The sequence below is a fragment of the Sinohyriopsis cumingii genome, chromosome 2 (genome assembly GCF_028554795.1).
Source record: "Sinohyriopsis cumingii isolate HCF-2022 chromosome 2, ASM2855479v2, whole genome shotgun sequence".
Taxonomy (NCBI): Eukaryota; Metazoa; Mollusca; class Bivalvia; order Unionida; family Unionidae; genus Sinohyriopsis; species Sinohyriopsis cumingii.
In genome coordinates this window covers 127,610,715-127,629,871 of record NC_142962.1, presented here as the reverse complement: position 1 = coordinate 127,629,871, position 19,157 = coordinate 127,610,715, and the positions used below count along the sequence as shown (strand labels likewise).

The 19,157-nt window shown below is 35.4% G+C and overlaps 1 protein-coding gene across 1 annotated transcript in view; it reads right to left on the bottom strand.

Moving 5' to 3' along the window:
• The window catches only part of LOC149805792 (uncharacterized), a 67,343-nt gene that overhangs the window by 9,735 nt on the left and 38,451 nt on the right, over positions 1 to 19,157 (bottom strand). Inside the window, exon 8 of the mRNA XM_089950494.1 lies at positions 6,329 to 6,428. Within this exon, the coding sequence (XP_089806620.1) occupies positions 6,329 to 6,428 (100 nt within the window). The remainder of the gene's footprint in view (positions 1 to 6,328; positions 6,429 to 19,157) is intronic.

The following is a 19,157-nucleotide window of genomic DNA, read 5'->3' as shown; positions in this document are numbered from 1 at the left end:
ATCTGGTACAGAACTATAGTTTTGTAAAATCACCTTTCTGTCTTTCAGCCTCTGTGTTCTTGACCTTTAAGCCCAAAATAAAAATGCCTTTTTTGTCTCAGATGAAAGCCATTCAAAAGTTTGGTCAATGTAGGTGACAAAGAACTTTAGATATCATGCAGAAACCATTTCTTTTTGTAGAATCAATGTGACCTTGTATTTCAACACAAACAGTTGTTGTTGTTGTTGTGGGGTTTAACGCCATTTTTCAGCACACGATAGGCTATGCATGGCGGCCACTATTAATGGTGGAGGAAGAACCCGAGAAAACCCTGGGAAGAACCACCGACCCAAGAGAAGCTACTAGCAAGCTTTCTCACACACCCACATTGGCCGAATCCTAGACTCAAACCCACGCAGATAGAGGTGAGATGGCAGTGATCCGTAATGGAGAGTGCTTTAGACCACTCGGCCACTCAGGGCCCCAACACAAACAGTAATGTCTTTCATATTTCAAATGCAAGCCATTTACAAAGTTTGGTCAAGGAATCTAGTGTATAAGTCAAGTTAGTGTACTGAAAGAGTTTCTTTCTTTTAGTCTCTGTGACACTGACATTCAACCATTTCTTCCTTGCCCCAAATACAAGGTATCATTAAAGTTGGATTATGGTATATAGTGGAAAAACTTAGTTACTGTGTAGAAACCAAAGTTAAAATATGGATGAATTGACAGGTAGGTGTATAAATGCTATCTAGACGGGGTTGAGATGAGTCAGCTCTGCCAGTAAATCATAATGTTTTGATGAATGCCATTTTCAAGTCAGAAAGCTTGATATTAACCAAAAAAATACTAAAGTTGTCCTATTAAGGCATGAATATACATAACATACACAATTATGTGTTTCTTTGTTGTTTTGGCAACATGCTCAACATCCTAGGTGGATATTCTAACCACTAGGCCACCAGAGTGGTCTTTGTCAAAGTGTGAAATGAAAATACTGCAAACTAACGACACAATAAAACATGAATAGCTGAAGAACATGACTGTAAACTTTCTGCTGCTAAAGTTCAAAAGTATTTCAGTATTTTAATTTTTGAGATTGTAAATATTGCATATTTCGAATATAATTTGCAATTGTACCATTCAATTTAAAAGACACGAGTCCCTCAAATGGTCTAATGTTCCGCTGGCTGTAAAGAAGTTCCAGGAATTCATGATCAGATCATTCCATCTTTTTATCTGCTAAGCACTGAAAACATCTCTGACATTCTTCAGCAATAAAAGATTTTCAAAATAGCTGCTGTGGATGTTAGATTGGTATTATTTTCATTTTATAAGACCAGCAAGACATCGTAAGAAGTTTGGTGGTAACCCCATGTTGATATGATTTTCTGCTTTGGAACAGTAAAATTACAAGATTTTCAAGCTGGCAGCCATGGTTGCCATATCACACTATCACCTATTCCATTTAGGATGAACTAGAAATCATTAAGAAATCTTTTAGTAAAAGCACAATATTGATATGACCAGTCATCTAGGTGATAGGTAAATAGCCATATCAAGTTTTTCAAGACGGCCATTGTGGCTGGCATATTGGAAGTCAGACTGACAACATTTTCATTTAGAACTAACTAGACATCATAGGAAGTTATGTGGTGAAAACCTCATGGCAACAGTACTTTTGATTCAGGAGTAGCAATAACAACATTTTCAAGATGGCCACTATGGTAGCCATATTGGACATCAGACAGGCTGTTTTCATTTAGCCCCAACCTGACATGAAAATCCCATGTTGATATGACCATCCATTCAGGAGGGGTAGTGATAACAAGATATTTAAGATGGCAGCTGTGGTAGCCGTCAGATTCTTTAGAAGCAACTGAACATTATCAGAAGTCGTCTGGTGCAAAATCTCATGTCAATATTTCTTTCTTTTCATTAAGAGTAGTAATAAAAAGATTTTCAATATGGCTGATGTGGTGGTCATGTTTGATTTCAGATGACACTAATTTCATTCAGGATCTATTAGGCATTATAAAAGGTCTTTAAGTGAAAACCTCATACTGATACGATCATCCATTTCCTCTAATGGCACTTTCTCAAGGCGGAGGGTAACTCTTTAAACCAAAATAAAGTTTCAGTATTTACAATGATACATATAAACTGAAAGCACAAGTTTTGTTGCTATTGGCAGGACTTGGATACATTTGGAAAAGCTTCCTTTCACCGCTAAAACCTGGGAGTTTTCATAAGTGGGAGAAGTTTGACTAAAATATGCTTGGAACCCAGGGAAAGCACTTTCATGTGGAGTAGTCACCCTTAGACATATTTAGAATTTTGGATCACTTTCATATGTGTACCAAGTAATCCGAGTACACTGGCATATATTTTTAAAAAATACCAAGTACCTCACATGGTTACCATTTAACAGTCCTGAAAGGAAAAGGGGCCAAAGCCAACCACCTCTGCAGTAGGTGGGGAAATGATCAGTTGGGAATAAACTTTTCATTTGTAATAAAAGATTCTGGAAATTCTGTATGATTTTGAATATTTTATTTTACAATTGGAACCTATTTATGAAAAAGTCCCTGCATGTGCACATGCTCCTGAAATGTTTTTAAAAATAAAAATTATATTAAGGAAAAAGCAACTATTAGAATAAAATGTGACTTTTTGAGCATTTATTAAGCAATAATTTCAGTACATACCTGTCAACTCTATTGATGGGAGAAAGAAAACAAAAAACTCCCAAATTTTGGGGTTGTTCCATACCTACCTCCCAATCACATATCTTTGAAGTTTTGCAGAACACACTAGATTATCACATTATGCCATCGATTTTCAATTTTCCAATAAAAAATCCTACATAAATATCACATGCAATCCACAGAAGTGATGTTCTATTTTATCACCTGTTTATATTGTTGTGACAAAGTATCTGTGTAAAGTAAAACCAGAATGGTTTGGCAGTATCAGTTGCATTTGCAAGTCTCAGCAGGATCAGCACCATGTCTTTTACACATGTTGTAAGAAGGACATGGGTATACGGCATGTTGGACTAACTGAACAACTGAATTACATTCATTCATATTTGATTATTAATACTGAATGTCTTTCTACTGTTTTTTTTACCATAATCATGATTTTGCTAATCAAAAAAATACCTAAACTTAAATGTGTTTTGTGGTAATTTGTCCAAAATGGGCAATATTTAGTGAAAACAATGCTTAAAAACTGCTGCATATAAAAATAACTTCTTTTACCTCCTAATCTACTTGTTATTTTTTTTTTATTCAATCTCCCTACCTGGCTTCTGAAACGTTGACAGGTATGTCAGTAGCTACCTTACAATTTAGCAGGGGCCCAGAGTGGCCGAGTGGTCTAACGCGCTCTCCGTTACGGATCATTGCCATTTCACCTCTGTCTGCGTGGGTTCGAGTCTTGGATTCAGCCAATGTGGGTATGTGAGAAAGCTTGCCAGTAGCTTCTCGTGGGTCGGTGGTTCTTTCCGGGGTTTTCCCGGGTTCTTCCTCCACCATTAATACTGGCTGCCATGTATAGCCTATCGTGTGCTGAAAAATGGTGTTAAACCCTACAACAACAACAACAACAATTTAGCATGAATTGTATTTGCTGAGCTAATATATTCATCTCCTGAAACTTCTCAAAAAAGACACATTCAATGTTTAGATATACAGCTTGATATTACGCATGCAGCATACAAGGGTAATAAGCATAAGCAGTGTTCTTGGCACCCAGCTTAAAAACTCCTTTTTATATAATGCAACTTTGTACTAGTCTACTTTTTCAAAATTAACTTTTTATCACATGGCTACTGTTTAATTCAGGTAAATATACCTGCTCATAATTTGTCCATATGCAACAAGTATAGCAACAATTCACAAACAACATCATGATGTTATACAAGGCAAAAGCAGTAGGACTGAGGCATCCTAATGTATTTAAGTTTAAGACACTATTTTGTGGCTTTGTCCAAGAGGTGAAAGTGGGCCTGATATTGCTCATCTGACTAACATAACTAAACAGTTGACCATTTCATAAGCAGGTTTTAGAAATATATCCCACGCAAGCTAATCACTTGGCCATATGACCGGGTTAGCTAAAAACCAATATTTTTCATCATGTGATAAATAGAAATCTTAAAGTTGCCTTGATTTAAATTTCTTACTTTTTTCATTTCAAATTAACACTCATCTAAGATGATCAATTGTTATAGTGTGCTGCACTGATTTAGCCTTGCACTTTTGAATTTGAGCTGGCAACTTCACAAGATAATTAAGAAGACTACCTAAGTATATAATAAACCTCTCCCTTGATAACTCACAAACCAACTTATAACACAAGATCCAAACTTTTCTCTCAAAAATAACAAAAGAAATCTTCACATATCACTCATTTATTGTTGAAAATGGCAGTCAGTGCCTAGAAATTAAGAGTCAACATGAAATCACAAGATTTAGTAAGAAATCACATATTTGAGAATACTCTCTTGGAAAAAATGCTATAAATACCAATTAAATAAATCTTGTTAAGTGACATTCGTGTTGAGTTTCTTTTAAATCCATGTCAGCGTACTCTTCATAAATGCATTTTGCATATTTTAAATTCAGACATCAAAAGTGTCCATCAACTATCACGATGATACTTGCAAGCATTTCATAAGAACCTAATTAAGTGCCATGTTTTGATCTTCAACTTGTGTAAGTATTGGTTGCATTGTTGCAATCAATCAAAAGTCGACCTACATTATATTATCATCTTAATTAGTCTTTGGTACCAAATCAACTAAAGGTGTAGTTTAAAGTCATACAAATCCTACCTACATAATAGGTTTTGGTCATGGTCATGTGCTAAGTCAACTCATTTGAATCCACTATTTGAATACTGTAGGTAAATGTAATGCAATTAAGGTATCTTATTTTAATCAGTGGATTAATCGTACTCATTAGCAAATGTAACCAAGGAAAGCAAAGGCGTCAAAAAAAGGCATAACACGTGCATGAAAAGCTTAGTTTCACAAATGGGGTTCATAATGCAGAATCAAGTTCCAAAGTTTATAGTGAACTTAAAAGTCCAGAATTACCACTCATGGGTTTGCTCAAAGATGAAAAAATGTTTGCTGTAACTTGAAATGAATTCACTGCATCAGTATTTTACCAATTTAAAACATTGCCCAAAAAAACTGAGTTTTGATGTTCTTGTTTCTCTAAATAAATATCACTCTTATTTTAAATAAAGTATATTATTTTATTCTGAATCTACAGTATCACTAGAATGTATCCACATTTACATGCAAAATGCAGTGATGTAATACACAATGTGCTTGACATGTGATGGGTGTCAAAACCACATGGAGAAATGATCTTTCAGAGATCACATTTACTGAAAATAAAGGTAATTTATGTAGAAAAGCAAAGAACTTCATTAGAAAAAGATATTTATTGACAATTATTCTGAACTAAGGTATGACATGAGTATCCAACCACCTAACCCCAAACCACATCCTTTTCCCACTGGCGATGTCCATATCTTTCTTAATTTATACAATGTTCCTCACTTATAACATGATCTGCTTCTGATCCTGTTGAGCACGAGTTACTGAGTTAGTGGTGTAGCTCTCATTTCATTCTAAACACAATCATTTTGGGTAAGACTAAACAAAGCTTTGGATGGCCACATTGTAAATGCATGAATGAACGGCCTAACTATTCAAGTTTTACAGTAATTAAAGCATTTATTGAAATGGTAGAAAATGATGGCTTAATGAATCACAACTGATGAATTGCTGACACTTAACAAACTGCAACTAACATTGGCTCACTGACCATTGCCACTGCTTGCTAGCATGCAATGTAATCAAAGCCAGACTGAAAACTTGCTACCCGCATTGTTCAAGCAGTGCTAACACTTGCCAACTATCATCATACAGTATATAAAAGTTCAAATAATCATCACTTTAAAAAAAATCTCATCCAAAATTCATGAAATTTCTGAATAAAGTTAGAATTTATATTAGTTTCAATGGAAACTGTTGTCCTAACAAAGACTTTAACATCTACATAAACTTTTATACTAATGACAAGAGCTATCTCTGTTCCAAAATTTGTGATGACTTTCAAAAAAGGTAATGATTTCAACTTTGGTAGATCTATGCTCAGCACTGGTAACTATACTGATTACAGAATCTTTGCAGACAAAATGATGAAACTAACATTTATACCTATGTAGAATACTAAAAACAGCATATTTGTTAGGCAGTCCATTCATATTTATGTACAGTCTTATCCAAAATGAACAATAGTACTTTGAAGTAACATCCCTACAAACCTGGTCTTCTCTGCTTCCACTAAAGCGTCTAAAAATTCCCTTGGTCTTGGGTTGTTTCCTTCCAGTTGACTGGACAGAAAGATTAACTGTGGAACCTCGTCTGCATGGAATATAGGGATACATTTATACATACAGAATATACACCATCACCATTCATTTCAAAAGCAGTAATGCAAGAGCAGAGAGTAACAGTGTTCTGATTACAGAGAATATATGATAACATGCATTTTTGTATTATTAAGGTGTGCCATGGTGCAAATTCATTTTCTTTCAACCTACTTACATGTACTTAGTAGCAATTTTTCCATCTGACAGTTTATTTAAACCACACCATGATTCATGATGGGATGTTAGGTCATACATTTATCTCATATTCTAGACTGTGTCATAACAAATGGCAATTATCTCATGCTATATTGTGTCAATGCAAATACAGTAAAGATTGTTTATGTTCCTGGATGCATTTCCTGTTCAATAATGTTTGAGTTTAATTTGTCCAGCCAAATTCCAAACTAATATGTATTCCAAAGGCTTAGTCATAACATTTGTTAAAACATTTAATTGGTTATATTTGATTTGTGTGGTCAGCCTAAGCAAATTAGCCCTATTATGATGTTTTTATCACCGGATGCAGCAAAGCCATATAGACAATAGCAGATACTGCTCAAACAGTCTGACAGCTTCATGCCTGGGGTTCCTCTAATTTTAGATCATGTCTTTTCTTTATTCTAAGTGAAGTTCCTATTGGGCTTGTAACATAAACCCAACTAATTTGCCAAAGAAAACATTGATCATCCTTTTAAAATGTGTCATTTTATTATTTTGTAAGTTGTTGAAAGACTAGTATATTATTAACATACTTCCGTGTATGCCCTTTATCTTTATGAAAATAATCCACTAGCCATAATTTTACTTAAAGCTGTAAGCATTGTGTAGAAGCAAAGCATGTGAAATATGAATGAGGAACGATTACCTAGGTTATCTACAATTAATGCTCTCTTGGTTTTATCATACATGTGACTCTGCTGAAGTAGGACAAAAATACAATTTTGCAATCTATTACTTTTAAAAATTAACAGATTTTTAAAATATAATTATAATAAAAAGGCATTTTTACATCATGGTTCCCACAATTTTCTAAAGATATATTTCCAGGTCATTTCCAGGGTTTTTCCAGGATGAAATTAATTTGTTCAAGGTTCACATATGACCACTACTGAATGGAATTAAAGAACATTTTAGATTATAAAACATGCATTTTCTAAATCTAAAGATGGTTCTCTTTCAAGACTCTCAAAACATCTACACCAGAAAAGATGATCATGTACAAAATCACAAAATGTATCACATGAAACAAGTTTGATTATATTCCTTTAAACTGGCATGTAAAGTCATTTCAATGTACAAAATAAAAATTCTAACTTTATTTTGCTGACATGCATTATGTTGCTAAGTGGGAACAACATAATGAACAAAAATTCGTTTTGTTTCCTTTCAAACCTTTAATTCTAAAGAATTATATAGCATTATATATGAATATGCATCTTATAGAAAGTAAACATTTCCTATTACAGTATTAAAAAAAACAATCAACGCAAATAATTAGAATCTTGTCTTGTAACAAAGCAAATTTATCTATGCTAATAAAATCCCAAACAAGATTTTTCAAATAATCTAATCTCCTTAATACAATCTGGTTAAAAATCCATCATTTAAAAAACATTTTCAAAAGGTTTGATTTAAATTTTGACAAAACATGGACTGAATTTTCTGTAAAATCAACATGTCTTCTTGTAATTTGTTAAACCAGTCACCAAACCTGATACAGGAGCTCCAATCATTTTTTAATATATAATACAAGGGACAACGATTTCTCATTACAGCTCTGAGATTCAACAATTTGGACTACAAATTTGGTTTAAAACGAATAGCAGTCCATTTTCTGATACAGGTTTCTTCTGAATATTCCCACATTTTTCATATTTGGACATTTAGGTTGGGGTGTGGGGTCATTGAAATTTTATATAAAAAATTTGGAATCTGCCACCACCTTGAGGTAGTGACATATGGTAGTCGCTTAATAGCGGGCATAGAAAATTTAAACTTATGTTATATCGACTTACATCTGCATGAAATTGATAAAAAAATGGTTTATTTTCTCAGAAATGGCATGTATTATAATTGTTATGTCTTTAATCTGCTGATAGACTAGACGAAACTATGGCATTGATGGAACCTGACCCAGTACTCACCACATGCATTACTAGTCACTTCACAAATCTCAGTCCCTTATTTATTAACAAACTCCATTTTAATGTTGTTGTACAGAAAATCAATTATATTAAATGAAAGTCAGATACTTTTTGTAAAAACCAGCAATCTGGCCAGTCTGATTTATCACGCAGAGAGCACGCGTCAACATGGTAGTCATGTGATACAATAAAACTCCAGAAGTTGTTCTCAGAATATATAAATATGGAAAATTCTGTGTTCTTTCTTTTTTGTATTTTTATTACAACCAGTATAATACTTTCGTTTAATATTTTTATTATTTTTTTTTCTTTACAACATTTGAAAATTTGGGTTGTTAGATTTGTGTACTCATGCAACTAGCTATGCAAGTTGCGAGTACCAGGTCACATTTCATCAATGCCAGTTTTATCTTGTGTTTCAGCAAATTATAGATATAATGATTTTAATATTCACAATTTCTGAGAAAATAAGTAATTTTCATATCCATTTCATGCATGCTCGATCTAATAATGTTTAAAGTTTGCTAGGCCATCGTGTAAGTGGCTACGCTTTGCCACCACCATGTTGGCCTCTTGTGATGCTAGAGTGGTTTTCATACCTTCCATGTAAGGAAAGATAAGGTTATCAAGCTGACTATGAAAATAAAAGTCTACTAGACGAATCTAATCCAATGAGCATTTGGATTGACTCAGCATATATGTTTATTGCAAGCACCCAAATGATGCATACTGCACCCTCCGAATATTCTGGTTAGAATTCAATAAATTCAACTCACAATCAGTTTAGTTACGACTCAATTATGTGATTGTTTTGGGTATCAAGTGGTGGCAGAAAATTCATGGGTTTTTCCCAACTTTCATCAATATTTGTGAAATTCCAGGACGTTTCATCATTGGGGAAAAAATTATAATTTCTCCTGATTTCCCAGTAGCATTGGAACCCTGTTACATGTTCTATCCATGCATTATAGAAACCAGCCAGATGTGACACAAACATAAACATTGTATGAAGCTTATAGGCCTAAAACTATATTATGGCCAGAGCATACATGTTGAGGCCATGATTTAAGCATACAGAAGAACATGGAACCTTGATCCCAAGGTCAAAGGGTTGAGTAAATGCGGTAAGAAAAAAGACAACTTTATAAAGATTCAATCCATGTATGAATAGAATCCATAAATAGATTTAGGAAATATAAGCAAATGAAAAACTTGAACTAAACAGTTCGCAAATATTCTATGACTGTGACTTTGACAAGGTCAAATGGGCGAATGAGCATGTTGCATGCAGAACTGTCTTCCTAGAGTGAACAAAATAATGGGTTGTACAGAAACCGAATTTTTATCCAAATTATTTTATCACCACTTCAATAGGTAAAAAAGCAGAAGAAAAACACACATAAAAAATTAGCATCCACTAGAGAAAGTGATGCCATTCCACCTCTTAACTCAGTTGACCTACCCAATCATCACCCCTTTTATATATTTATCTATTAATTATTTTTGAAACATATGTAAATTAAAAAAAATCTGAATTGAAAAATCATATATTTTATTCTGTTTTGATGTTTTATATTTCCTAAGGTAAATTCAAAGAGTTCTGAATAAAATTCTTGGAATCTATTAAGAAAAATTCAGGATAAAAACAACGTTTTTTAAAGTCAATTTTTTTACAGCATCTAAAATTCAAGGATTCTTCAAAATTGTATGAACCATGAAAATCTACCAAGGGGCTTAAGAAATGTGCAAAAGCTTTGACCAAAACATTAATGGATTTCTGGCATAGTTTAAATTTTTACATCATTCTGATGTACATATGTATTGAAAGGCGACAACAAATCCCAACTAGCCAGGACAACAAAAATCAATAAGGCCAGTGAAGTTTCATATCCCGATTTTTTATGTACAAAAAAGATAACTTTAAAAAAAATTAAGACCATTTTCACTGCACTATCTTTGCAGACAGAAGGTCACATTTTGAATTGTTGCCCCCAATTTACAAACCACCCCCATGCATCCAAATCCACTGTAAATGTTATAATAGCTGCTGTATTTCATACAATCAACATTTAAGGAGCAGCCCAGACACATGACATGACATCAAAGAATGGACTAATGAATATCCTATTAAATACACTGGACATACTGTACATCCATGTTATGTCTTTGCAATAAACATCTGAGGTTTGGAATTTATCGCTACAGTTTGATTGTCAAGTAATATAGTACACCATTGGTCTGTGACACTAATGTGTGAACTGCAGTATGTAAAAGTGGTGTGCATAATGCCAACCCCTAGCAAGCAAAAAGTGTTATCCAAGAGGACAAAAAGAGTAAACCAAGCAGAAAAAGTGTAATCCACATATAACATGATAAAAATTCAATGAGCATATGTGCAAAATGATTTAATCATCCCTGTGGACTTTTAACATCAATTACTGCTTCAAGTTTTTGTATATAACACTTTGAGCTTTAAAAAGCAACAGACTCATATTGCGTTTCAAAACACTTTTAACCAGCTGAGACTATGAATATTTTGCACACCAGTAGAGCACCAAGTGCTGGGTTACAGAGCCTGGATCTGAATTCAGTTTTATTTTTGTTAACAATACTGAACAATCTCTCACAGTCAGCATTAGAATGGTAAAGAACCAATATTCCTTTCATTACTCGACAAAGATGAAATTTATATCTTACAGTTATTGGGTCTTTTAGCTGGGAAATAAGATGAAAAAAATCAACTCTGCATGAAGTACATTGTCAGGTAGAGTGCCAATTTGATACTTCAGGAATTCTCCTTCTAATTTATCAGAAGCCTTTCCTGCAGCATGGTGCATCGTATGACAGAGACAACCTCATATGTACAATGATGGAGACATTTTTCAAAATATATAATGCAACTCCTTTATGAATTCCAGTCATCACTGATGCAGTATCAGCTGAAAATCCACATACAGTTCTGCCAACTTATGTTTATTCAAAGCATTATCAATCAAATAAAAAAAAATATTTTCTCCAGTGGAATCTACTGTTAATTCTGGTAATGAAAGAAGAGCACTCTGACTTTGCCTTTTTCATTCTCAGTCTCTTACACAGACTGGGTACAAACTTTTGTCATAATCACTACTCCTCTCTGTTGCAATCCTAAATGGCCCAATTTTCATGGCTTCTGCAATTTTAAGTAAAGTATCTTCTACTAAACACCTAACAATATTAAATGAGTTTGTTTTTGCACATGCATATTTTCTGCAATTTTGGAATCAGGAAACATCTGTTTGAACAAAGGACCGAATTAGTCTTCTACCACTAGGGGTAGTCCGTGTTCTATTAAGAACTCGATACATAATGCCTCTGCATTTATAAAATTTGTGTCCACAATTTAGTTCTGCTGTAAAAAAAGAAATTACCTTAGTAATGGAGTTAGTAAAAGAAGCTAATTCAAGGTTTCTTTGTTTTACCACCTTGACCAATATCAAAATTGTTTCCATGCAGCCCACAAGGGGTGTGAAGCTGCCCTAGATTGGAATGCTGTTATGTGTAATTCATGTATTCATCTCTGAAACGGTTTTTCGTCTTTTCGTAATCCATCTGTGAAATTATTTTAAAAATATTTGTGCTCTAACACATGCATTGACTAGAATAAATATGACTTGACTTTTAGTGCCAAATACCTACAGATTGGTTCTGTACCAGATATGAATTCAAACAAAGAATCTGCAAGCAAAGATCAAAAGTTAGAAAACCAGTCTGTTCTCTCCTAACTAAGCCATACAGCTGCTATAAATAGAAACTGATGCCAAAAGTTGAAAGTAGAAACCAGCATGTTTCTTGGAAATAGGGCAACTGCTATAAATAGAACATAATACTGTTAGGAAAGTGCATCTAAGTCTTCACCTGTCATAGTAACATAGAAGCCGTCTGTTCTAGAATACGGTTCGTGGGATTAAGGAAATGTTATTAAAAGGGATTTAACGAAAACACATAATTCAAATACAGTTATGTGTAAGGCATAATTTAGTGAAAAAAAGTGTAATGATTACATCAAAAGCGTTGGCATGTATGGGTGTGGTAACTGCTGTAGAAGTTCACCACTCAGTATGGTAATTCTTACTCTCTATCATTCAAGCATTTAAATTTTATTTTAAATTTGCTACAAGAATTTCCATTTTTTCTTTGAATTTTCTTTTTACGTCTATAATATAAAATAACCGAATAACAACAACAGTGCTGATGATGATGTTGAACTTTTCATGATATTTATCATCATGATCTATAATTTGAAAAGCTTATGACACAATAATTTTGGCTTTACTATAATGTTCATATATCAGCTGAAGTTGTCAAGCAATGTCAGAATAAACTAAAAAATTGACATCAGCTCGATATAATTTTTCAAAATGCCTCAATTCTAAACAAGATAATCAAAACCTAAGATATGTTGAAAAACTTATCTTAAAAGTTAAAGATTGATTTTTACCTTCTGTATGTAAGTGTTTGGAAAATGGTGATTCCTTTGCACTAATGCCATAAGTACAAGGGTGCAATGGATTTTCTAGATGCAATAAATCACTTATTTCCATAAAATACAAAATGAATCAACAACTGTTATCAATTCAATATAAATCAAACGCCAATCTATCGACGTCACAACTTGGGAATCTATCACCCCGGCGGCATCTACATCACAGCTGGGGAATCATCAGGTGGTCAACCAGGCCATCGATATCGCAACATCTGCATTGGTGGGGAATACAGGGTTAGGTAATGCTGCTTTGTGCACCCCTATCAATAATCACATTCAGTCAGCACAGCTGTGTATTAACCAGTCTAAATTTGTTAGTGCCTCCACCCAAATAACATCTGCTATCCCTGTTAAGGTAAAGGAGCTCATTTTAGAAGGTCATTACATTGATTTGTCCCTGCTTCTCCCTGATAGGAGTGAGGAGACATTCAAAATGCAAATTGACATCAATCACGATTCCCCTGAAATTAGATTGGTCCCTAGTCAGAAGAAAACCCCTCTTTCTCTTCACCAATGGCTATTCACTTGGAATAGGTTTGTGGCAATTCTCACCGGGACTAAAACTGCATCAATTGCGGGTTTGTCTCAACATATGGAGACAGTCATGACTCTTTACAACAAAAAGGCTAACTGGCGTTACTATGACGAACAGTTCCGTCAACTGGTCAGTCGCCATGAAGCCGAATGGGGCACAACACACTTAGAGTTGTACCTGCAGTCGGTTGTAGATGTGCAAGGGATTGCACAATCTCAACAGCAATCTCAACATCAAAATTCCTCAGGAGTTCGATATCCCAGGGGGGTCTGTTTTACCTATCACAAGGGTAAAAACTGTACAGCTGGTGTGGCCTGCTCGTTCCAGCACAAATGTTTCAACTGTCTCGGTAACCACCCCTTTACAGCGTGCAAACAGAATGTTACTCAGCCGTTTAAAATTTTGCCACGTTATTCTCAAAAGTTGGAAAGTCAAAATAAACCTTTGCTTTTTCGTGGGATCCCAAAATCGGGAGCAACACCAACCCAAAATAGTGCAGGCGGTGCCCCATCAGGCACCCCTAGACCACTCAAGTAAGGCGTTACCTACGCCAATTTCACCACATCGCCTTCTATTCTGGTTAAAAGGGTTCGACCCCCTCTCAACACAATCTCTATTCAATGGTTTCACTCTGGGCTTTGACATCGGTCACAGTGGGTCCATCTCCACATCGGGTTGTAACAACTTGCCTTCGGCTGAGGCACAGCCAGAAATAGTGACAGAAAAAATTCCAAAAGGAATTGACACTTGGGAACTTTGCAGGTCCCTTCTGTTCTCGACCATTTCAGGTAATGCAGATTTCTCCCTTAGGACTGATTGAGAAAAAGACTAGTGGCACTTACCGTCTCATTCATCACTTGTCACATCCACAAGGACACTCGGTCAACGATAATATTCCTCCAGAACAGTCGTCAGTCCAGTATGCTACGGTTGAAGATGCTATATCTTTTATTAAACAGTTAGGAAAAGGGTGTTATATGGCCAAAACTGATATAGCCAGTGCTTTTCGAATCATACCAGTCATGCCTTCCCAATATCACCTGCTTGGCTTTCAATGGGAAAACAAGTTCTATTTTGATAAATGTTTACCAATGGGGTGAAGTTCGAGCTGCAGTATTTTTGAAAATTTTAGCAGGGCTTTGCACTGGATAGCCAACAATAAATTGGGGATACATCATATGGTTCATATATTAGATGATTTTCTCATATTAGATAGTACTTACGTTGGATGTTTACAGAAACTCAACGACTTCTTATGACTCTGTAAAGACATTGGCATTCCTATGGCAGAGGAAAAAACCTTCCTCCCTGCCCCTGTGTTGACTTTCTTGGGTTATGAATTGGATTCAGAGATAATGGAAGTGCGTCTACCGCTTGACAAACTTGCAACATGTCATGAACTGATACAATGCTGCCTGCAGAAACCAAAGATTACACTTCGTAATCTTCAGTCCATAATTGGTACCCTCAATTTTGCTTGTGGTGCGATTCTTCCAGGCCGAGCATTCCTTCGTTGACTCATTAGTCACACAATTGGGGTTGTACACGCCCAACATCACATTCGACTCAAAGTGATTTTCCTGTTTCAAGTACCAATCTGGCACTTTTTATCTCACACCTTTTTGAAAAACACTATGCACCATCAACCATATCTACATATGTATCGGCTATTGGCTATGTGCACAAACTAAGAAATATTCCTGGACCCAACCAATTCCTTTCTTATTCAAAAACTACTACAAGCAATTCATAAACATTTACTACGAACAGATGCCAGACTACCAATTGATAAATGTATGCTAAACAAACTCGTGCTAGTCCTGCCGACATTTACCCACAATGCTTTTCGTGCGGCTTTATTTAAATCTATGTTTCTTCTTGCATTTCATGCTTTTCTGCCAGTGGGGGAAATTACTGTTAGACAGACGGGTTGCAGCAATCCCAATTTGCTTCAATTCTCTCAGGTTCTTATCAATGACAGCGGTTTAGTGGTTCACTTGGCAAATTACAAACACTCCAATGGTAAAATTTTTCACTTAAGGATCATGCCCCAAAAAATTACAAGACCAATGCCCTGTTCAAGTGCTGCGCCATTATTTGCAACTGCGGGGTTGTCAGGCGGGACCACTTTTCATTACCTCTGTGGGGTTGCCCATAACTAGGCAAGAATTCAGCAAATCTCTGCGCACAGCACTAGTGCAATGCGGTTTTAACCCTCAATTGTTTAAAACACATAGTTTTAGGATAGGGGCAGCCACAGAGGGTGCTATGCAGGGTCTCTCGGACAGTCTTATTCGAGTCTTGGGTCGGTGGAGGTCCGATGCCTTCAAGAAATATATACGCCTGAGCGATAGAATTTCCAATCTCTGATTTAGTACATACTGTTCTTCTTTCCAGTTCTCCTTCCAGGTCTCGTGGGCTCACAGACCATAACGCAAAGTCAACGCTCTTCATATGGGTTCACTGAAGAGCAGGTCTTATCACTTCACAATCTTTTATCAAAGTTGGGACCAGCGGGCTAACCGGAATTTTAGAGAGCGATCCAATATGTAATATATTCTTTTCACAGTGTGGGGTGCACAATTCGGCATTATCTGCTTATTTGTCTATAGGATGGTTAGGTTGTTTTATGTTTACTTTGTTTTTACTTTATATTCTAATTTAGGACTATAGACTTTAATCACTTCCTGCGGGTTCTGTTTTCTGATTGTTGTTCTTCCAGGTCTCGTGGGTGCACAGACCAATACAGCTGTCCACATCTTACGGTTACTGCTCTTTATATGGGTTCATTGGAGCGCATTTCACTTTCCGTGGTCCTTATATGACAAGTCGTTGCTCTTCATATGGGTTCATTGAAAAGCATTGCACCTCACATGGGGGCTACACAAATTGGACTTAAATGTATACTTGTACATATGACATATATGGTTTTTATGCTTAAATGTTTTACTTTAACTGTATACTGATACATGTTTTTGTTTTTCTTTTTGTTTCTTGTAATTTTTACAAAGAAACAACAATGTTTCTACTTTATATCTGTATTTAAAGGTTTGGACTATGTTGTCTGCTTTGCAGATTTCTTTTCTTATCACATTATGCTTAAATTTCCTTCCATCTTTGTTGTTGGCTTGCTGCAGGTATACCCCCCCCCCCCCCTTTTCTCCTTTTGGGCTACACAGAGAGCTCTTGATGTGGCGGGTCTTCTCTGTGTGGTGGCGGTCGGAGCCCAAAAGTTCAAGCACTTGAGCTTCATTATGTATGTAAAGTATGCATTTGTATATCTTTTGACTATAATTATGTTTTATTTCTATATATAATATATAATGAAGTCACTGAAAGTGGCCTGCAGCAACAATTATGTAGTTTGTTATTATTTCTTCCCTGATGCTGAACTCCAACAACGTGCACGTTGCAATGTCATTCCTGGGTCATTTATGTGTCTCCTCAGGCTATAAACAAACGCCTAACCATAAAACTACTTACGCCTGCGTAAGTACATTTATGGGTGGTGTGATGAGGTTGGGTCTAGATTTTGCCTTATTATGTTGGAACAAAGAGCTGGGCAGGGAAGGGCCAATCGAATTGCCCCCTGTTGGTCACATGGGTTCATTGGCCAATCAGGGGTCAGGGCCTGCAACCGCGCACAGTTACTTGAATGGTAATCAGCGTCCTTTTCAACTTAACTGCAAAGCTGTAGAGACGCTATCCTGGTTCCAGGGAAATATTTTAAGTGGAATTTTAAGTCCCACCTCCGTCCCTATACAACCAACCATTTTTTTTTTGTGCATATAATCTGCATATCATAAATACATGTTTATCACCGTTGGTTTTTGTCGCATGGTAGTAGTTTTGCATTTTATCGTGTGTATATGTTTACAATTTCAAGCACTTGATCTTTATTATGTATGTAAGTGCGGTCGGAGCCCAAAAAATTTCAAGCACTTGAGTTTCATTTTATTGCATGGTTGTAGTTTCAAATTTTATCATGTATGTGTAGATGTATAAAATTTCAAACACTTGATCTTTATGATATAGTTTTGCATATTATCGTGTGTATACGTATACAATTTCAAGAACTTGATCTTTAAAAACATTGTCTGTAAGGGCGGTCGGAGCCCAAAAGTTCAAGCACTTGAGCTTCATTATGTATGTAAAGTATGCATTTGTATATCTTTTGACTATAATTATGTTTTATTTCTATATATAATATATAATGAAGTCATTGAAAGTGGCCTGCAGCAACAATTATGTAGTTTGTTATTATTTCTTCCCTGATGCTGAACTCCAACAACGTGCACGTTGCAATGTCATTCCTGGGTCATTTATGTGTCTCCTCAGGCTATAAACAAACGCCTAACCATAATGTACATAATAAGGCAAAATCTAGACCCAACCTCATCACACCACCCATAAATGTACTTACGCAGGCGTAAGTAGTTAAATGAATCAACAACTGTTATCAATTCAATATAAATCAAACTGTTAGTGAAAATCCACGAAAAGGCAAATATAACCAAATTATTATTAAAGGACAGGGATATTAAAAAGTATAAAGAGTGCAAATATGTGGGGACATTTTGGAAAACCTAAATAAAAGCCACATTGACCACATGTAAAAAAAATCTGCATTAAAAGGATTCTGCCACAGCTGCAGATATACAAATGAATATCACAAACATGTTGATTTTTTGCAAATGAAAACTGACACTGTTAAACTGACCACTACCTTTGAATTCCCACATATACTTCTTTATTTTCTGCATCCCCAATGTATCTGATATCTGAAACTTTTGTAGGATGGATGTATCACATAAAACACTATGAAAATGATGGTACAGTAGTCCCCCTCTTATAAGGCCACCCCTAACGCAGCAGGGAAGTGGCCTTATAATGTGGGTGGCCTTTCTAGAGGGGGATGACAAATGCGAATAGTAAATACATATGGAAAAAAGTCACAAGTACATTTAATTTTAAATATTTAATATTTTAATTAAAAAATCACATTCATGATATGAAATAAATGTAAAACAAACTTTGTCATCATTTGCAAAAGAATGCTATGAATAACCATTGATACAGTTTTTAAAACTGGCTTTATAATTATGTTACAGTTCACATCACATCACTTTGTTGGTAACAGTCTAAAAAAACAAACCAGTCTCAGCACATTAAAAATATCCTTGCTGTCATATCCCCTGCATATATCGTTTAGTCTTTTGTTCCAATCTTCGACAATTTCATTATTAACTTCAGCTGATTCGCCGCTAATGACAGAACACTTGATATTGTGTCGCACATGAAATCTCTGTAATCATCCGTTACTTGCGGTAAAGTCGTCATATCCCAGTTCAACTGACAAAATTTTTGCTTTTTCTTGTCTTTCAGATCAGGATACAAACGTCTTATTGGCTCAAACAATCTTCCTTTCTCCGTCCATTTCACTTTTCCACTTCTGCAGAATTGTTTAATTATCTTTCACGATATTGTTTATCTGAGTCTTCCCGATGTTGGTTTTCTGCA